General features: G+C 33.3%; 1 protein-coding gene and 1 pseudogene across 1 annotated transcript; one reads left to right on the top strand and one right to left on the bottom strand.

The window, feature by feature from the left end:
* The first annotated feature begins 688 nt into the window (after window positions 1–688).
* LOC107633584 (uncharacterized) lies at window positions 689–1,987 on the top strand (annotated as a pseudogene).
* A 3,331-nt stretch (window positions 1,988–5,318) lies between these two features.
* Window positions 5,319–8,707, bottom strand: LOC107630944 (E3 ubiquitin-protein ligase RGLG3). Its single transcript, XM_016334242.3, has 11 exons — window positions 8,289–8,707; window positions 7,794–8,121; window positions 7,389–7,473; window positions 7,158–7,298; window positions 6,962–7,075; window positions 6,675–6,772; window positions 6,493–6,572; window positions 6,304–6,409; window positions 6,071–6,195; window positions 5,793–5,988; window positions 5,319–5,592 (listed from the first exon to the last, which is right to left on the bottom strand). The coding sequence occupies exons 2-11, from the start codon at window positions 8,094–8,096 to the stop codon at window positions 5,509–5,511; spliced, it is 1,332 nt and encodes a 443-aa protein (XP_016189728.1). The 5' UTR covers window positions 8,097–8,121; window positions 8,289–8,707; the 3' UTR covers window positions 5,319–5,508.
* Between the last annotated feature and the right edge of the window lie 13,932 nt (window positions 8,708–22,639).

The raw sequence follows: 22,639 nt of genomic DNA, 5'->3' as shown, positions 1-22,639 counted from the left end.
GAGAACTAATGGATAGGGAAAAAGAAAGAGAAGAGGAAAAGGAACATAGAGCAAAGATTATGGCAATCAAAGAGAAGGAGTTACAAATTCAAGCGGCAATAAAAGAACAAGAATTACAAACTCAGAGGTATATTAAAGAAATGGAGATAAAAGCAAAAGAAATGGAGATGGAAAGGATGGCCAAGGAAAGGGAAAGGGAGATGGATATGCAAATACTTAATGCTGACACGTCTACAATGAGTGAAAAACGACGAGCTCTTCATGAGATTGCATGTGAGAAAATAATCGCCAAGTGGTTTACTTAATGGTTCCTTGTATTCGTTGAGTTATGTAGTATGTTCTTATTTTTATTGCGTATTACTGGTATGTGATGTAGTTTGTTTTATTTATTTCTGATGTAAGTTTTTAAATTAGTCAATATTATTGTGCCCTTATTGTTCATGAAAGTGACTGTTGCAAAACTAGCCGTTGCAAAACTAGCCGTTGCAAAACTAGCCGTTACAAAAGTAGCCGTTAACTAGCCATTGCAAAAATAGCCGTTACAAAACTAGCCGTTAAGGTACTTATTGCAGACACACTTATAAATATCAACTATCAATGACTCCGCAACTCCACTTCAACTCTTGTTTCTCACCTCGAAAGAGAACTAAAAATTACATTTCTAGATATGGCTAGAAATTTTGATGATATGTTTAATGAGGCTTTGTATGGCAAAAGAAGACGGCAAGATAACACACTCATAGATAATTGGATCGATGAGTATTTACTCGAAGATTCAGAAGAAGAAGATATCGATAGAAGCTCTATCCCAATTACTCGTAGATGGATCAACAGAGATCGAGAAGCAGGACATGATTGCCTTTTCCAAGATTACTTTGAAGATGAACCGGTGTATAATGCTGACATTTTTCGACGGAGATTTCAAATGAGAAGACATGTGTTCCTTCGGATAGTAGACGCTCTCTCAAACGTCTATCCGTATTTCCAACAGAGGGTTGATGCAATTGGAAGAAGAGGCTTGTCGCCACTCCAAAAATGTACCGTTGCGATACGGATGTTAGCATATGGCGTAGCAGCTGATGCTGTTGATGACTATGTGCGCATAGGCGAGAGCACTACAATTGAATGCTTAGAAAAATTTGTTGAAAGTGTCATTTCGGTGTTTGAGGATGAATACTTGCGAAAACCCAATCCAAATGACGTACAACGCCTGCTACAAATGGCGGAGGATCGTGGCTTCCCTGGCATGTTGGGTAGCATTGACTGCATGCATTGGCAATGAAAAAATTGTCTAAAGGCGTGGAAATGTATGTACATGAGTGGTTATCGTGGGGTTGCAACCATAGTACTTGAGGTTGTAGCATCTTCAGACCTTTGGATATGGTATGCGTTCTTTGGAGTTTCTGGTTCAAATAACGATATCAACGTGTTAGATCGTTCTCCAGTGTTTGATGATATTCTAAATGACCATGCTCCAGAGGTAAATTATACTATTAATGGTAATAATTATACAATGGGATACTATTTAGCAGATAGTATTTATCCTGAATGGGCCACATTTGTCAAATCAATCTCAAATCCACAAGGAGAGAAACGCAAGTTATTTGCACAATACCAAGAAGGGCAAAGAAAAGATGTGGAACGAGCATTCGGAGTGTTGCAAGCACGCTTTGCAATTATACGTGGTCCAGCTCGTTTTTGGGAAAAGAAGAAGCTTGCCAACATAATGAGAGCTTGTATTATATTGCATAATATGATTGTTGAGGATGAAAGAGACACTTATGCAGGAAATTTTGCTCAAGGCTTAGAGTATGATGATGTTGAAAATGGCTTATCACAACCTCAGCTGGGAGAAGAAGATTTTGCACCATACCATCAATTTCTCCAAAGAAATGCCCAAATTCGAAATAGGCAGCAGCATAGACAATTGAAAGAGGACTTGATTGAACACATATGGCAATTTCACAATACTTGTCGTCAACTATAGAGTTTAATTATGTTTTTCTTTGTATTAAGTAATTTTACAAATTAGTGTAATCCCGAATTATATATTGTGTATTATTGTTATATATGAATTTAGTTAATATTAATATCTTTTAATAGTGAATTATTTTTAAATTTAAATATTTAAATTACATTGTTAAAAAATTGATTACATTAATTTCAAGTATTTTAATTAATTAATTAAGTGGGATCACAATAGAGATTAAAGTTAGTTCTTCTTAATGGAGAAGAGAGAGATACTGTGAATTCCTATTTATTATTTATGACGCAAAGTTATTTTTTATGATAAGTAAACCATAAACAATTGAGATGAGTTCCCTACTGGTCTTATAGGCGTCAAGTTTATAAGAATATAAGTCATCAAAATTCGTCATCAATAGCAAATAAGATGAAGTAAAAGAAGGGCGCAACACGTGCGTGGCGGTGCAGGCGTCTCAGACTGCAGTGTCGCCAATAGACAATTCAAAGGTAAGTCCAAAAAGCTTGAAATTTTGTTCGTTTTCTTTTGCAGTGGGACCCGCAACGAGTGTGATCTTATCCTAACGGGAGAGCTTCCCATTTCCAACATAATAAAAGCCTTAGTGGAGAAGGGTAAACTTTTTGGTGTATAAATAGTGGCATCGTTGGAAGAGAGAAAAATTGAAGAAACAAGGGAAGTGGGAAGAATGAGTGGGAAGGGCGGCTATAGTGATGAGAAAGTGTCGTCGGGTGCATCAGGGGAAGGTGCAGGTGCAGGTGCAGGGCAGCGTAAAATACATCCTCCCGGTTCATTCAGCAACTTTCCGGCATCCCGATCAAAAGTGAAGCATAGTATCATTAGAGATATGTTCAAGGGCTCTCATGGATCCTCCCACAACCACAAGAATTCTTGATAATAATGATTTTAATTCATGTTTGTTATGTATACATGTACCCACCCCCTTAATTTCCTCATAGAAACCCACCTAATTGTTTCACATACATGTCCATTGTCTAGCAGAAGGTGCCTTTTATTTTCTAAATCAGATATTACTTTCTATTTTCCTTTTTGTGGTTCTTTTATTTTCTCTTTATAAATAATAAAATGTGCCGTCGTGCTTGACCTTCCTACGCTGCAAATTTATGATACATATATACAGCTTACGTCCCCCAACGAATTTTATTTTCGTGACTATCCACCCTCCCAAAAACGAATTTGAGACTCTTATTTTTGTTTCTAGAAACGTTATTACGTATTAATTTTTAAATTTTTGTTTTATACCAATATTAGTTAATTTTTTTTTATACACTAAAACCGTTGATTTCCTAACATTCATTTTTGTTTTTATCCCTGAAGACTTGAAGAGTGTCATACTCATACTCAACAGTCAACAATACTAACATTTTTCTTTTATTTATGTTATACAAATACTTATATCTTAATCTTAGTAGAAAGTTATTGTTGGAGAAAAGTTATTATTATGACTAAATAAGTAAATATAGTCATTCTATGCTCACTTATTTTTATTAATAACTGAAAAATTACCTTTTAATATTGGTAAAGAAAAAATGCGGGTAAACAAATATTTTAGCATCTAAATTTTTAAAGTTATTTTTTTAATTAACATAATGTTTTTTAAAAAATTGACACATAAATTTTCCAGAAAATAATAATTTTTTTTATAAAAAGTAAAAAATTATCTATAAATATTAAATAATAGAACATACGAAGAAAAAATAAGAAGAAAGAAGTAGGAAAAAAAGATAAGAGAAGAAACAAATAAAAATTGCAAAAGAAACGAAAAGAAAAAGGATGGAAGAGGAAGAAAGAGGAGGAAGAAGAAAAATACTGGTAGATTCTAACATTTTGTGTTCTTTCAGGATGTTGAATTTGATTGAATAATAACTTGTTTATCTAACACTACCTATTATTTATTATTTAGGGTTAAAGTATGATTTTGATTTCTAAAATATAGGCCGAATTTTTTTTTTGTTTTTAACTTTTTTTATATAAAATTATCTTTTTAATTTAAATTTTAAAATTTTTAATCAAATTATTCATAATAATAAAATTATAAAATAAAAAAATTAAGAGAATGAGAGTATTTTTGTTCGCAAAGAGAAAAGGGAAGAAGAAGGGAGGAAGAAGAAGAAATTGTCTACAATTTATCCTCCGCTTTCAAAGCCAAAAATTTAAAACTAAGTTAAACCTTAGGACGATTTTAAAATCAAGTCAAACCTTAGGGACTATTTTTTATACAAAAAAAGTTTAGAAATAAAAAAAATTTCAACTTATACTTTAGGAACCAAAATCGTACTTGATCCTTATTTATTAGAAAATATTTTTATATTTTATACCAAACTAATGTTTATTAGTAGTAGACATTAATTTGGGTTTAAGGTACATGTTAAAGTTATTATTTGTAAAATTTTTTAAATTTTTATTTTAATAAATCTACAATAAAACATGATACATTTAAGGTTATCTATACTACCTGTAATATTTTTATATTGAGTCAGGATAGCATTGGAAATTTAGTCTAGTCTTCAGAGTACCAAATGTTTGCAGTCATTTTGGAAATTCTGGATGGAGGTGAGGGCAAAGACAAACTCCCCATCGTCATCATCCATTATTCCAATTTCATTTTCATTTCTATGCTTGTTTTTTACACGTGACAAATGTTTGGATATATACAGTGAAGTTGATTTGTAGCCCGGTTCAACTGGAACTAAAGTTAACACTTAACAGTTAACACACACGACTTGAAACATGGCATAAAATAATACTAGTATCTCTATAAATTGCTTAGGCTTTATTTTGAGTTTTTGACTTGCATGTCGATTTTGACTTGTTAAGGTTAAAAATTTAATTTACTTATATTTTAAGAAACTTCTAACACTTGACTCTACCACTTATACATACTCACATCTGAAAGATTTCCTGTTTATATTCCAAGTTCTTTTTCTGAGTAGGATTCCTTTCACATATTTCTGTTTATATTCAAGTTATGTGCTCATAACTCTAAAATTCTATGGAATTTCATTTTAAGACACTTTAAAACTCTGTAAAGTGTTTTTAATTAATTGTTTATGTAAATTTTACTCGCATTCTGACTATTATATGCATGTTATGATTTTGCCAAAAACTACTACTTCCGTGTCAAACTGAGAACTTTGATGCACTGTTTTTATATGTACAGATTTTATGCAAAATGAGTAGAATGCGAACCCCTGCTCTGGATGAAAAATCAATTTGTCATTTAACTTTTGAGAAACAATGAAGTCCTCCATGTTTTTGGTCAACAACTAAATGAATTGTTTACAAATAAAAAATATTGCTAATGTTAGCACTCAAGTTTCAAATCAATGAACACTCTTTATTTAATAACACCCAAAAATAAATAAATAAATAAATAAATTCTAACCATTCTTTACATCCCCCCAATCATTACTTAGCTTATTGGAAATGTTAAGAAATTTTACTTAAAAAAAACAGAAGACAGACTTTCTGTACATTCATAATCAGCAGCTATGAAGTCTTCAAGCTCAATTGTACAATTTCAGGCGAGTTGTAATTTCCTGCCGGCACATAGGACATGAAGATAATGTTGCACCACACTCCCTGCAAGTCTATATCAAACAACACAGAATTAAATGTTAAATGATTGAATGTTACATAATAAATGTACATGTTCATCATCAAATGTGAGATTTATAAAAATAGCATTCCTTTTACGATTTTTATCATTTAAAAACCAGAGTTACATCATATAACTTCAAGGCACATTAACATGAGCATATATAGTAACAAGTTCATCAAAGAAACTTACTGTATGACCACATCCAAACGCCATGTCCTTTGGATTCGTTAGGCAAATAGGGCATACTGATTCAGTTACAGCCGGAGCCGATGGCTCGACCGATTCAACATTTCGTGGAACTGTGGTGACAGAATTGTCATGGTCTATAACTTCCTTAGGCGGAGGCAGAGGCCTGTTACATCGATGGTTACCTATTGATTTTCCACTGCATCAGAAAAATTGCACACTCAGTTATCCTTGAATATATTAGAATCTTTCATGGTTGTACTTGTAAGCTCAAAGCTTACCTTCCAAGTTGTAAATTTAAGGCTATCCGGTACTGAATTGGAATTTCCATAAGGGCAGCAAGTGCAAATGCTGCTTCCTTCTTTGATGCCTCTTTTTCGGACATGATCTTTGTGAAGTTCACAAACTAAAGAAGCAAAAAGGAAATGTTAGAAAACCATAGCAGACTAACATTAGCATTGCATGGAAAAATGAGAATCTAAATGGGAAATGCAATCATACATATGTAAACTACCTGAAAGTTGTCAAATAACCGGTGCTTAATGTTATCATCAAAGCGTTGCATTTCATCCCATGGTCCATCTCCAACTCCAACCAAAATAATTGAGAGTGGATAGTGACTGAAAATTAGAACAGCTCCAGCATCAAAGATGGATATCATTAACAAAATATAAGGCCTAGCACAAAAAAAAAACTAGTTTACCTTGCAGCAACAATAGAATCAATGGTTGCTTGCTCTTGTGGACTAAGCTTTCCATGTGGTGTATCTGAACTTCTAGTGACCTATGAAAAAACAAAATGCTTTAGAAACATGGGCTTCAATTATATCATTCCCTAAGAAGAATCATAATGGTATAAAACAAAAACGAAATAAATATATAAAACCTGTCCATCAGCAATAATTACTAGAACATGATATTGACCCTGGCTTCTCTCCACAGTGTCAATTGCCGCATCAACTACAGGTGCAAATGATGTTGGACCTATTGATAAGGGTTAAACCGTTAGTCTTTCATGATTAGATCTTCAAATTTTTGCAGGACAATAAAGCCATACATATGTGGTGCCCCTACATATGTATGCATTAAGTTATACATCATTTATTAGATATATTTGTGACAGATACTTGTAATAAAATTTTAAAATGTAGTCAACAAGGAATAATATTGAACCTGCCAATTTTAAGAGTGGAACAATCTCTCTGTAGCGTGCAAGTACTTCCTCAAAACCACGACAAGAGCGACCATCAGGATAAAAGTTGAACACATACTTATCATGTGTAGATGCTGCAGAAGTATTGGCTGGAATCAGTATAATACAAGAGAAAAATATAAACATTTGATCATAAAGTCAGAAACAAAAGCTCACCATCACCAAATCCAAAACATGGAATCAGATTATCCTCGTCAAAAGCAGCGAGAGTACGGCCGATGATGGAGATTGCCTGCTCGTATGGATTCGGAATCCGGCCAATATGATGAAGGCTTTTGTGGTTGAATGAGTGCTTGCCTGAAATTACCAAGATGCGATTTTCAGCATTCTCCATTCTCATACAGTGTGTATAATATAACATTAATTTCGTATTCACAAAGAACAAACCTGTCCATTCGTTGCTTTTGGTGAAATCAATACCAAGTATTAAATTTGATGATTCCAGACCAGCTTCTCTAAGAGCAGTAATAACCTGAAGGATAGGGTAGCAGATAAGTACAGGCAAAAATTCTATAAGAAAACATGCAGTAATTATGTTTGCAGCACCTTCATGAGATGTAACCATATTCTTTTCAAATGAAAACAGGTTGCAAATAAACCAAACACCACAAGCAACTTCACAGTGTGCAATTCAAAATGATCAATGAAAATCTTACAGATAACTTGATGCCATTATATAATCAAACAAAGTTTTCTAAATACCTATCAGCTAGTAGTAATTCCTGTTCTAGTGTATTACAAAAATTTCTTTATAGCGCTAAGATTAAGATCTCTAAATAGAGGAGCAAAAACCTGATCAAGTGAACTGAAATTATCAGCTATATAAGTGGGGCGCTCGATTTGCTGGTATTTAGTATTCTTCGAACTCCCAGCATAAGAAGAAGGTTGGCGATAATCCTCATAGCTATTGTTCTTTGAAGTTTCATCATAAGAAGTTGGTTGGGGATAATAATCATAGCTAGTATTCCTTGAAGTCCCATCATAAGAAGAGGGTTGATGATAATCATAGCTAGTAGTCCCCGAAATCCCATCATAAGAAGAATGGTGATGAACGAAATCATCACTAGAATCATCTGTTGACGCTGAATTTCCCATAAATACAGTCCTCCGATCCTTTCACCTATATCAAAATAAATCTTATCAATTTCCTTAAAAGTTCTTATTATTAACAAAGCAGTGGTATACTTAATTTTATCTAAATCACGAAATGATTATACACAAAGAACTTAGGAGAAGAAAGCACAAAAACGCTTAATTGTTCAGTTCACGACAAGAGAGTTGGGTTACCTGAAGAAAATGAGAGAAAGTATTGAAGCTGATTTGTGGCGGTTAATGAAGAGGTTCAGGTTCTTCTTCTTACTGTGGTAGTTTTGTTGGTCTTCAATTTGATTTTTGGTTAGGTGACGAACGATGACCATAATTTCAGACAAAAAAGCATTTAAATTGTTTATTAATTGTTAGGTGCTGGCGGTGTGTCATTATTTTAATGCGTGCACTCGTTCTCTCTCGTTGCCTTTCCTTGGCTTGTTAAGTCAAATTACTTCACATGTTCTGTTTGAATATGATTGGGTTCGGTTGGTTCCTAAGAGGTTCTGTTATCCATATGAATTACCAACCTTCTCTTTCTTCCTTTTTTTTGCTTTTCTTGAATTTCTTTGCTTACTAGCATCTTCCACCTTCAATAATTATTCACTTTCTTTGCTCACACGAAATACGTTTACTGTATCTCTTTTTTATGCTGAGAAGTCCCCTTTTGAAAACACATTACTTCCAAGATTAGTAATCTTTCTCATGCAAATACTTTTAATTAGTAAGCAATTGGTCATTGATATAATAATCATAATAGAATCTTGAATAGAACCCGAACCAATCATTTTCTTTTTTTCATTAAGAATTGGATCGATGTCTTCTTATTTATTTTATTCGCTCTGTCACAACTCACAACTCTCACCGTGTTTTTTTTTTCTAATTCCGTAGCTGTCACTAAGATTTCTCCTAAATTCTTTATGTTTTTTCCCCTTTTTAATACATAAAATTATATAATTTTTTTATTAAAAAAATTAAACAAAACATATATATAGTAATTATTATAAATATTTTATAACTTAAAAATATTAAAAATAATTAATCTTAATTAATTTGAATTTGTTGAATGATCATTTTATTTGTCTGCTTAAGCAAATATTTAGAGTTTGAATCTCGTCTTGTGTGTGTAACAATTTATTAGTTAGTGATAGATCCTTAATAAATAGAGCATCAATATGTAGTGAATTAATTTATGGCCTGGCGAATTAGAAAATCCGTGAAAAAAATGTATTTGTCTTTAAAATAGATTAATTTCTCATTATTAATAACAATACTTATGGACTTTTGTCTATGTTAAAATTTATCTGAGATAATTTTATTTGTTAGTATCGTACTTATTCTTAAAGTCAAAATAATATGATTAACATTGTTCCTTGTTAAAACTTCATATTTTATGACATGCTTTTTAAATTTTTAAATTTATAAACTTATGTCATTACAAAATTTATTAGATTGATTAATATTTCTTGGTAACATGGTATACCCAAACACTATCGTTGAGTATTAGTGTGAAGAGAAACTAATAACAACTTTTGTTATTTAATATATAATTTATTTTATTGAAAAATAAATTAGTTTTTTCTAACCTGGTAAATACATTTCTTTTTAATTTCTCACATTATATTATTTGACAATATTTGTCATTAAAGAATAATAAATGATTACACTATCTTACAATATGATATACAAAGTAATTTCTTATCTTGAACTTAATTCTGGTTAATGAGATAAAATTCAAAATACTTTTTTATTTTCTTACTCAAATTTAAATTTAAATTTAGAAATGATTAACAACTTTTTTTTTAATTTCAATAACAAAAATAAAATTAACATTTAATAATTTCAATTATTTAAATTTTTGTTACTAAAAATTGGATTGAAAATTAATTATAAACTGAATAATGGATAATAGATATTATATTGCTACGTAAATAATAATATCTGATATATTATTTATTTATTTTTTTGACAGGGCTAATATATAATTTATTGAGTATTGATTTATTATCTAATTTTTTTTATAAATTTTATAATATGTGAAAATAGTAATCTTATTTTTTATTATTATTTAAAAATTATTCATAATTTTTTAATTATGTAATTAACTTAATTAATAATCTTTATTATTGTTTTTATACTAAAAAATATCAATTTATATATTTTTCACTACTAATAAGTAAGTAGATAGTCACACTATTGTCCTAAGTTACTTATTTTATATGTTAAATAATATATATCTTGTATCTTAAATTCATTAAACATTAAGATGAGAAAAATTGTGTAATAAATTATATAAATAATCATTACAAAAAAAATATTTATCATATATAATAATCGTTGATATATATTATGTCATATATATATTATAGGATTATCTATTTTAATTATGTGAGTGATTATTGTTATTTTCACTTTTTCATTACATTAGTAAATAATATTTAAAATTAAAAATAAAAGATAATTAATTTTTAATTTGAATTAAAAAACTCTTGCAAATATATCCAAATTTTACATATATTAAGTGTTATGATATTAAATAATATAGTATTTGTTATAACAATGACTCAATATTAATCTAAGATATATTTAAGGCTAATAAGACCTCAATGTAAGCAAGATTAACCCAGGCTCATTGTTAGGGTCCCAAATCCTACTTAGGTTCATTACCTTAAAGGGCTAATAAGGATGAATTTCACGTGTCTCCTCTCAAATAAGCTCAGATTGGATCTCCGTTACTAGTTAGGTATAGTAATTGGTACTCAGGGAAGCATGGCAGACCATCTTCCCATCTCTCACTCTTGTTTAAGAAAAATGTCCTCGTCCCTTCTCCGTTTTTACAAGTCCTTATTTAATTATCCTTTTAGAAAATGCAGATTTTCTTGGGTATCTACGAATATTTTTTGAAAATTTTTGAAAAAATTAACACAAAAAGACATAATATAATAATCATACAATAATCAATTCAATATAATTCAACACAATTCATAACATATTTATAATGAAAAATAACATTTTTTTGGAACTATACTGAGCAATGTAGTGATGAGAGAGAGAGAGAGGATTTCAGTATATATAAATTAGGATAAATTAGTAATTTTATATTCGTGTGGATTTAATAGGTCCCATGAATCGGATACTTATGTCTGTGTCCCCATCCATTTTCGCATGACGGGTTGTGGAAATTTCACGGATATCCATCTAACCCAAAACATGAGTAGTAATTCCCGCAAATATCCGTTTTGGTTGTTTTTGTGATCATTCCTATTGCTAGCATTCATTAATTCGTGACGTGGAGCTATTCCAACCACTTAGTAAATTCTCAAATGATCAAAGTCTAGGTTATTTTATTCTTATAAAGTTACATGTATCCTTGTTATAACAATATTAATAGAAGATAAATGGATAAACACAAAATAAGTTACATTTTTCATATGTATAACAATAACTAATATGACATATTATAACTTGTGAAATCATAATACTTTGAGAAGTAATGTATAAACAACTTAAATGTTGATAAGTCTAAAAATTAAAAAAAAACAAAAAAATCGCATGTTGATCTATAATATTTTCTTTTTAAAAATTTGTCAATAGTTTATGATTAATAACTTTGAAATTACATATATGTTATTTATCTTACATATTTTTTATTTTATAGAGATTTATAATTTTTTATCGACAATGTTAGTGGTTATAGAGAGATTTTTACCTTTAAATAAAATTATAGAGAAATTAAAAATAAAATTAGTTGCTATTTTTTGACAATTTATTTAGTTTTTAGTTTAAATTAAAACTAAATATATATTCAATTTATATTTATTTATTTATTTTAATGATGGTATATAATAAATAATACATTTAAGCATATTTTGAAAAAAATTATTCAATTTTATATAATTAAAAGTTAACTATAAAATTGAGACTAAGAGGAAGTGAAATACAATAAACATACATGAGGAGTGAAAGTAAAATAAAGTGTTAAGTACAATTTTGGTCCCTAAGGTATAGATCGAAAATTTTTTTCGTCCCCAACCTTTTTTTACATACAAAATGGTCCCTAAAGTTTAACTTGATTTTAAAATCGTCCCTAAAGTTTAACTTGGTTTTAAATTTTTGGGGATGAAAGTAGAGGTAGAGGTGGATCGTTGACAGCTTCTTCTTCTTCTTCCCTTCCCCCTTCGCAGGAGCAGAAACACTCTCCTTCTCTTATTTTTTTCTTTTTTTTTATTTTATAATTTTTTTGTTATGGATAATTTGGCCCAAAATTTTAAGATTTAAGTAAAAAGAACGATTTTAAAACTTGGTTTTAAACCTTTGGGACGATTTTGTACAAAAACAGGTTGGGAATAAAAAAAATTTTCGACCTATACTTTAGGGACCAAAATTTCACTTTACCCTAAAATAAACAATTAAAAATAAGGTAAAAAAATAATTTAAAAATATAAAAGAAGATATAAAAGACAATACATGTAGTTGATAAAAATATATTGTAAGAAAAATTTAGTATAATCAATAAATATAAAAGATAAAAGACAAGAATTAAAATATATTTTTATTATAAAATTTCAATTAAAACATTATGAAAAATAATCTATTAATCAAATTATATGAAAATATTGTAGAAAATTTGAAATATTAGTAAATAAAATAATAACTATTTTAATAACTATTAATCAAAATATATAAAAACACATTCTGGTTCATATATATATATATATATATATAAAAGAGAATAATTTAAATTTTATTATATTTTCTTATTTATTAAATAATTTAATATTTATTTTGGTCAAATTAAATAATATAATTGATTAGTTATAATTAATATTGTTTATTCTAGTGGTATAATTGAAACTCTAAAGGTAAATTAAAATTAAATGATAAATATAAAATTAAAACAAAATAGCATTTGCTATTTTGTAATTTTTTTAATAAAAATTTTATTTATACACCTTTAAAATATATATTATTTTAATACAATGGTATTTTTTATGAAAAATAAAAACTTTAATAAATATCTCATATATTTGTTAGTAAACTATATACAAATATTTGTTGAAGTATATCATTTTTATTATATAAAAATAACTTAGATATTGTTCTTGTATGGAGACTTGGAGGGAGAGCTCGGTCTCTGGGAATCGACGCCGAGTTGTTATCTTCGGTGCCGACCTTTGAGCTTTGCGGTAATTCGAGCTTTACTCCAAGGGGATGTCCAATCGCGTAGAGCTTTGAGGAAGAAACAAGGGGGGAGTGTACCTGCAAAGGCACTCCGAAACTTAAGTCAGTATTGAGAATTCAATGTGTCCTTTTAGGATGGAAGATCATACCTTTTATGGGTGGCTATGTACAAGTCGGTTATGCTTCTGCTTTATTGCCTGTATTAAAGAGCAATAATAAGGGTGAGTTGTTAGGTTGGACATTTCACATTTGGAAAGCAGTCCGTTAAGCTGAGTTGTAACGTAAGTGGCCGATTAATGACGTTGATTGCCGATTAATAACTGTAACGCCGAACTATAACGCCAGCTTTCTGAATAATAACGTGAATAATGCCGAGTTATGAATGATAATGCTGATTTATGATGTTGGATTTGTAACGGCCGGATCACAGCCCCCAAGCTAAGCCTGAAAAAATGTTAAATGAAGCAGGTTGAGCTTTATATGGATCATAAGTCGGCTTATTGAGTGATCTTATAGGTCGGCGACTGGTTTGGCCTTGTAGTCCCCAGTTCAAGATGCTTCATTTGGAAAATTAAATATGTGTCAGTAAGAGAGAGAAAAATTTTTTTGAATGTTAATTAATGAACGTGCGTGTTCCCTATGCGCATGATGGCTTTTGGTATGACTGATTTGATTGTTTGGTGGGATTGAGAACCGTTTTGTAGTGGGAAGTTAATAGTTTTTGGAATCCAAGGGGTTTTGTGTGTTTGTTCAAAGTGTGTGTGTTTATCAGTTGCATTTGGAGGAAAAAATGAGCAAAAGAGGTACGCTACTTCTCTCTTCATCTCTGTAACTTCTGGTCTTCTTCTTCTAGCTTTTATTCCCATTTTTGTTTTTGTTCAAATGGGTTTTGAGAAAGAGAAGAAAGATAAAGTTGATTGGTCATATGATTGGGTGAGTGATGATATTAGGAAACGATGCTCACTGTTCTTGGATGAAGAATCTGTGAAGGAGATAGACAAGGGAAAAGTTTCGAGGGGTGGTTTTGGTGTTTCGTTTGAGTTGCTTCCCTGTGTTTCTAGTGATCGTGTTTTCCATAGGAAGGAGGGATTTGAGTTTTTCTATATGTAAAGCTGTGTGTTGGAGGAATTGAGGGTGAAGCTTCCGTTTAGTGAGTTCGAGTGTCAGGTATTGAGGCAATTGAACTATGCACCATCTCAATTGCATCCTAATGGTTGGGCTTTTCTTCGTGCTTTTGAGATTTTGATGGACTTTCTGGAGGAGGCACCTACAGTGGAGTTGTTTTTCTCCCTGTTTCAAGCGAAAGGTGTTTGGAAGGGGATTTGGGTGAACTTGAACAGTTCACCAAAGTTTGCTGTGTTCAAACTTTACAAATCATCTTTTAAGAATTTTAAGGAAATGTATTTAAAGGTAAGAACTGTTGAAGGTGATTTCCCATTTTATATGGACGAGCATTTTGGAGAGAGATTTCCAGTTTGGTGGTGTTCGGAGCCACAGAGTATTCTGGGGCCAGAGGTTATAAGTGCAAAAAACGAGTGTATCATTGAATATTTAGTTGAAGCTATTGATCAGAAGGAGTTAATTTCGGTGTTTGACTTGCTTCAATGGGACGAGAATAGGGGAGCAGTGATAGAGTATTTAGGTGAGTTATGTGATCGTTGTAGATTGAGTGGGATTGTATAATTGTTCTAACTTTTTTATTTTGCTTTTGGTAGGTGGAAAATATCTTGGTGTGTCTACTGCAAGTTTAAGAGCTCAGGGGAAGAGTAAAGGTCTTGACAAAGAGGGTTCTTCATCAAAAGCTGAGAAGGTCGGCACTGGAGAGGTTAATCAGCCAAAGCCAAAAAGGACAAAAATAATTTTGAAAAGGAAAAAGGCGGACGTAGTGGATTTGTCGGAAGATTCTGAAGATGGGATAGAGGTTCCGGCCGAGGATCTGCAAAGGTTCTATGATAATCAGAAAAAATTGCACGGCGTTGTTGAGCAGAGTGAGGGATCCACTCTTTGGGGGAAGGATTATTCTTTCATGATTACTGCCGATGAAGTTTGTCAGACTCCTGGCGATGTTATTTTGGTTGAAGAGGTGGGAGATGTGGCTATTGATCAGTACATGCAGGTAATGTTCCATCCTTTGTTTGTTTTGGTTGATAATTTTATGGATGTCCTTGTTTGTGAATTTTGCTTTTGTTTGTATAAGGTTGTTGGTCTGAGGCTTGCCAGTTTAGGGCATAGCCAAGAAAAGAACATCGTCAAGTGGCCGAGCAAAAACCCGATGTGAGGTTGGAGGAATAATTGAGTTTGAAGACTGCAAGGGTTACAGAGCTGGAGAGTAAGATAGCTGAGCTTGAGAAGGATTTAAAATTGATGAAGGAGAATTATGCAAAAGAGGTGGAAGATGTTAAAAAGAAAGATGTTGATCTGTCGAGTATGAGTACTCGGGTAGTGGAGTTGACTGCTGAGTTGAAAAGCTTAGAAAAGAGTAAGGATACAGCGATCCTGGACTCTTTTATTGAGGGGTTTGAGCGAGCTTCTCTGCAAGCCAGGTTTTTGGCTCCTAATGTTGATCTTGATCAGATGGATCCCGGTAAGATTATTCGTGATGGGGTTATGGTTGAGGAAGATGGTGCTGAAAATGTTCAGTAGTATGTGGTTTGTTGTATTTTTTTATAAACTAATTTGCTCTTGAGTTGAGCTTGTTTTGTATTTTGGTACTGCTTCCTGTAGAGAGTATTTTATGGTGCCTCTGACTTCATGCTCTTATGAATGTCATTATTATGTTTAACAGTGTTTTTCTATTTTCGTTTAGCCACATTGTTTTGATAGGGATAAATCATATCATAGCGTTTCTTAATAGGTGCAAGCTTTATTTGTTTTGCAACCTTGCACTGTAGTTTGGTAGATTTAGAATAGTTGTTTTTCGAGTATTGCTCGGTAATCTGTTTAGTTCAGGATCATCTGATTATGTGTAAGATCGGTTATATTTGTTTGACTAAGAAATTCCGAGTAGTCAATAAGATCAGATATATGTTTAGATTGGTTGCTACTTGTGGGGTTTGGATAAAAATCGGATTTTTGATTGAATGGTTGTTTTCGATTGATTGGTATTTGGTTGAATTTGTTTGATCGTAGTAGTCGGATTCTTTTGGTTAATTTGAGTGATCGGATTCCGATTTGGATCGGATATTCATTTGATTGAATGATCGACTTAGATTGGATATTTGTTTGATGGAATGATCGGCTTCCGACTTAGATCGGATATTTGTTTGATTGAATAATCGGATTCCGATTTAGATCAGATATTTATTTGAATTGAATGATCGACTTAGATCGGATATTTGTTTGATGGAATGATTGGCTTCCGACTTAGATCGGATATTTGTTTGATTGAATTTTCGTTTTAAGGTTGGCTATCGGATTGATGGATTGTATCCGAGTTATCAGGTTCCGATTAGGATCGATTATCGGATTGATAGATTCCAAATAATCTGTTTTGGAATATGATCTGTTAATTGTTTGTTTGATAGTATCCGAATAGTCGGATTGAGAGTGTAGGTCGGCATGATATGTATGTTATAAATGAAGGAGAAGTGTGAAATGGGGAGAATAATGATTTTGATAAAATAAGAGATTTATTTATTGGAGAACCTTTGATTTCAAAGGCCTAGGTAGGCTAGCCTCGTTAAAACCTCTCCAAGCAAAACCCTTGTGGGAAAAATCTTGGCAGTAGGAAAAAGAGTACTGGCCTGTTCCTGGTATTAACTGTAATATAACTTTAAGGAAGATACATTCCAAGTGTTAGGGAGATCTTTACCCTCTAAGGTTTGTAGTCGGTAAGCTCCATTGCCGATGAATTGTGTTACTCGGTAAGGGCCTTCCCAATTAGCTGCTAGTTTGCCATGTGCTGATGGTTTTCTAGCTTGTTCTGTTTTTCTGAGGACAAGGTCGTCGACTTGGAAAGACCTTGGGTGAAGTCTCTGGTTATATCTTCAAGCTATGTGCTGTTGCATGGCCAAATGTTTGACTGCTGTTGATGATCTTATTTCTTCTGCGAGGTCGAGTTCTGTCTGCCGAGCTGTGTCTCTTGTAGTTTGGTCGGCTAGTTCAGTGCACAGTGAGGATTGGGAGATCTCCACGGGTATCATTGCGTTGGATCCGTAGACTATCCGGAAGGGTGTCTCCTTTGTTGTTGAGTGGACAGTGGTGTTGAATCCCCAAATGATCTCTGGGATAAGCTCGGCCTAGAGGCCTTTTGCTTCATCGAGTTTCTTTCTTAGAGCATGTAGTATTACTTTATTTGTAGCTTCAGCTAACCCATTTGTTTGTGGGTGCTCTACTGATGAAAAGTGTTGTTTGATTTTCAGTTCTTGCAAGAAGGATGTGAATTTTTGATCGGCAAACTGGCGACCATTATCTGTGATAATGTGCCGAGGAATGCCAAATCGACAAGTAATATATTTTCAAACAAAAGAAAGCATTTGTTGTGACGTAATCTTGGCTAGAGGCTGTGCCTCTATCCATTTGGAAAAATAATCAATTGCTACAACCAAGAATTTTACCTGGCCAGCTGATGTGGGGAAAAGGCCGAGGATATCTATGCTCCATTGATTGAACAGCCAACTTACCTCAGAACAGTGTAAGAATTCGGCCGGGAGATGTGTGATCGAACTCTGTTTCTGGTAGTTGTTACAGTTTTTAACTTTTGCTTGACAATCCTGTCGTATTGTCGGCCAATATAATCCAGCTCTGAGGATTTTGGAAGACAGACTTCGGGCTCCGAGGTGTGTACCATAGATCCCTTCATGTGCCTCGGCAAGTGCAAGCTCGGCTTCTGTTCTGCAAAGACATTTAAGTTGTGGACGAGAGAATCCTCGTCTATATAGGCAATTATTATAAATTGTAAAAAAGGAAGCTTGTCGACGGAAGTGTCGAGCATTTTCGACGTCGCCTGGCAAGATCCCTGTCCGGAGATACTCTATATATGGAGATCTCCAATATGCTTCCTGTGTTACACTTAAGATTTGTGTTAGTTCAATGCTTGGTTTGAGCAGTGTTGACTGATAAAGTGATGACCCGTTTGGTTGAGTGCTGGCAAGTTTAGACAGAATGTCAGCTCGGCCATTACTCTCCCTTTGTATGTGCTGTATTTCGTATTTAGAAAATTTTGAAAGTAAATTTTGTACGATATCCAGGTATTTAGAAAGCAAGGGGTCCTTTACTTGGTATAAGTTATTTACCTGCTGGACGATAAGTAGGGAGTCGCAATATACCTTAAGTTCGGTGATGTTTAGGTCGGCAGAGAGTTTAAGGCCATCAATTAGCACTTCATACTCACTTCGATTGTTGCTTGCTTTAAATGAAAAATTGAGGGAATGTTCGATGACGTTATCGTGGCTATCATCAAGTATGATACCTGCTCCACACTCTTGTGGGTTCGAAGATCCATCGACGTATAAAGACCATTCGATGTAGTCTTCAGTTGTACTTGGTACCGAGAATTCGATGATAACGTCGGCCAAGAACTGGGATTTGATGGATGCTCGGCCTTTGTACTTGATATCAAATTCTGATAGCTCCACCGACCATTTTACTAGTCGGCCAGCCAGCTCAGGTTTCTGAAGGATTTGCCGCAAAGGATGATTTGTCCGAACATGGATTTCATGGCTCTGAAAATATGGTCGGAGTCTTCTGACTGAGAGACAAGGGCTAGGGCCAATTTCTCAATGCTCGGTTATTGAAGCTCGGCATTCTGTAATGTTTTGCTGGTAAAATAGATCAAGAACTGTTTCTTTTCCCTTTCTGCAACAAGAGCAGAGCTTATAGCCCAGTTAGTGACAGATAAATATAAGAATAATGGTTCCCCTTGGAGGGGGGTTTGTAAAATTGGTGGTTTTGAAAGAGTTTCTTTGATAGTTGTGAATGCTTGTTCACATTCATCAGTCCATTGGAAAGCTTTTTTCTTTTTTAAAGTTTGGAAAAAACATAAAGATTTAGAAGCTAGGCAAGGTAAGAATCTAGAGAGTGCAGCAAGTCTCCTTGTTAGTCGTTGGACTTCCTTGATGGTGTGTGGACTTGTCATGTCTAAAATAGCTCCGCATTTTTCTGGATTTGCCTCAATACCTCGGCTAGTGAGCATGAAGCCGAGGAATTTACCGCTCTGAACCCCAAATGCGCACTTTTCGGGATTTAACCGCATGTTGTATTTTCTTAGTTGTCCAAAGATTTCTGCGAGGTCATCAAGGTGATTATTGTCGATCTTTGTCTTGGCGACCATATCGTCGACGTAGACCTCAATGTTCCTGCCGATTTGTTTGGCGAAGACTTTGTCCATTAGACATTGATATGTCGCACCTGCATTCTTAAGGCCAAATGGCATGACTTTATAACAATAGTTTCCATATTCAGTAATAAAGACTCTCTTATTTTGATCAGATGGATGCATTTGGATCTGGTTATAACCAGAATATGCATCCATAAAACTGAGTTTTTCAAAACCAGAGGCATTATCAACTAAGCAATCAATAGAGGGCAAATGGTAGGAATCTTTGGGGCATGCTTTGTTGAAATCGGTGAAATCAACACACATGCGCCATTTACCGTTATGTTTTTTAACCATGACGACATTCACCAGCCATGTTGTGAATATGATTTCTTGGATGAAGCCCACGTTGATGAGCTTCTTGGTTTCTTCTAGGGAAGCTTGTTTTCGATCATGGCCGAGATTTCTCTTTTTCTGTGCTACGGGTCAAAGTGAAGGACAAAGAACAAAACCAATCAAGTGCATGACCGTCTAAGTAAAATGGAAAGCAACGACATAAAACTTTATCAGATGCACCGTTTACTATCATTATGGAGGTGAATTTTTTGATGTATTTCTTCGGATCACCCAACCCATCATAGGGAGTTAGGGTGGTCGGCAAAGTGAATCTCCTAGGCAGCACGAAATTCATCACTTTAGCCGTAAAGGGCCCAGGAGAGCTTTCCAGGTGGTCATTCTCATCTTCTGGCCGAGCTTCCTCATCATGCTCGGGTTGGTCTTCCTCATGCCAAACAGTGTCAGAGACGTGTGTTGGTCCTGATTGATGCTCGGTTTCTCCTGTCGGTTCTTGCCGATCGTTGTTGTTTTCGATCCGGGTGTTATTCAAGTTGGCAATTTGATTTGCCATTCTTTGGTTCTCTTCGGCCATGCGCTGGTTGGCTTGCCGCAACTCGGTCACCATCTGAAGGAGCTCGGATGGTGTGGGTGGAAGTTGTTCAGCCATGACTTCAAACGAGAACCTCGAGGCCGACGATATATGGAGGGGATTATATTCTCGGCCCCACGGTGGGCGCCAATTGTTCTTGTATGGAGACCTGGAGGGAGAGCTCGGTCTCTGGGAAACGACGCCGAGTTGTTATCTTCGGTACTGACCTTTGAGCTTTGCGGTAATCCGAGCTTTACTCCAAAGGGATTTCCAATCGCGTAGAGCTTTTAGCGAGCAAGAAACAAGGGGGGAGTGTACCTGCAAAGGCACTCCGAAGCTTAAGTCAGTATTGAGAATTCAATGTGTCCTTTTAGGATGGAAGATCATACCTTTTATGGGTGGCTATGTGCAAGTCGGTTATGCTTCTGCTTTATTGCTTGTATTAAAGAGCAATAATAAGGGTGAGATGTTAGGTTGGACGTTTCACATTTGGAAAGCAGTCCGTTAAGCTGAGTTGTAACGTAAGTGGCCGATTAATGACATTGATTGCCCATTAATAACTGTAACGCCGAACTATAATGCCAGCTTTCTGAATAATAACGTGTATAATGCCGAGTTATGAATGATAATGCCGATTTATGATGTTGGATTTGTAACGGCCGGATCAGATACCTTTAAATGTGATTATGATAATTTACTAAGTACTATATATTCTTTATTAATTTATATTTAATAATTTATTTCTAATAATATATTTAATAGTGTAACAATTAATTTGTTGTATCTGTAAATTTTTTAATTATACTAAAAATGTAAGATATGGTACAGGAAAAAAAGTTAAAGCGACATAAATATTTTACTAAAAGAAAAAAATATATTTTTTGTTCATTTTTTAGACATGTATCTATTTTATAGAAAATAATCTATTTATAAATAAAAAATTAAAAAAATATTCTTAAAAATTGAATATACAAATAAAAAATAAATTATAACTTGCAAAAATTATTTCTAGAATGTATTACATAAATAATAGAACTGTAAAAGTGATGTATCTTTATAAATTAAGTTATAATAAATTATAAGATATCTAGATATTTAATCAACCTAATTAATTAGTTGTAATTGATTTGATTTAATAATTTAAAAACATTTGAATAACAAGTTTTAGAAATATGCCAATTCAAATAATCTATATTGAAGATAAGAAAAATATAACCAAATTATATAATACAACATAATATTCCTATAATTTTTTTATAGCATATCTATACCAATATATTTATCATTATCTATGGTATAATCTAATTTCACAATTATTTAAACTGTTTTTATGAAAAAATTGCTTTATTTATTTTAAAAAAATATTTTCTCACTATTATAGTTTAAATAGAATATAAATAGATATTAAACCGATTTCTTTTAATAATTATTCAGTCACAAATATTCATCATAGACATGGGATTTAAGAACATACAAAATAAATATAACACCTACAACTTTTACACAATAAGATGATCATCATAAGCTTTATTAGCATAAATTAAATAGAACAACATATAATAATAAAAAACAATCAAATCCAAAAAAGTTATAGAACACATATTATATACTACGTCTGTTAGCATTGAAAAAACTTTAACCATTTATTCTTTTATTAGCCATCTTCTTATTTACTATGCACTTCATCTACGAATATGGTAAAGATCAAACTCATGCTTATATTATTAATCTGTTACGGACCCGGTCCCCGGGTCCCCCACTCGAAACGGCCTCCCGACTCGGTCTACGGGTCAAGCCAGCCCCTTCTTCTAGAAGGCCCCAAAATCGGCCCTCTCAATCCCATAACCAACAATCAAATTCAAATATCTCCCTTACCTTAATCAAATAAGATAAGATAAGATAAGCTACCTCCACCTATATAAAGGGAGCCTCAGGTTCCCTCAGGTACGTCACTCATTTTACACACCTTATACCTCTCAGATCCATTCTGACTTGAGCGTCGGAGTGTCTTTGCAGGTACCATCCCCCATTGCTCCAGTCAGATAATTCGGCGACCACCTCGACTCGCAAGTCCTCGATCCATCTCACAACCTATACCAGAGACATCTTGTACATTGGCGCCGTCTATGGGGACTTGCAACGTCACGACGGAATGACGGATAACCCCGAGGAGCAACCCCCAAGCCCTCA

This window comes from Arachis ipaensis, chromosome B3 (genome assembly GCF_059453495.1).
Source record: "Arachis ipaensis isolate K30076 ecotype BB chromosome B3, ASM5945349v1, whole genome shotgun sequence".
Taxonomy (NCBI): domain Eukaryota; kingdom Viridiplantae; phylum Streptophyta; class Magnoliopsida; order Fabales; family Fabaceae; genus Arachis; species Arachis ipaensis.
Note: the sequence above shows the minus strand (reverse complement) of the source record. Positions and strands in the feature narration are given on the sequence as shown.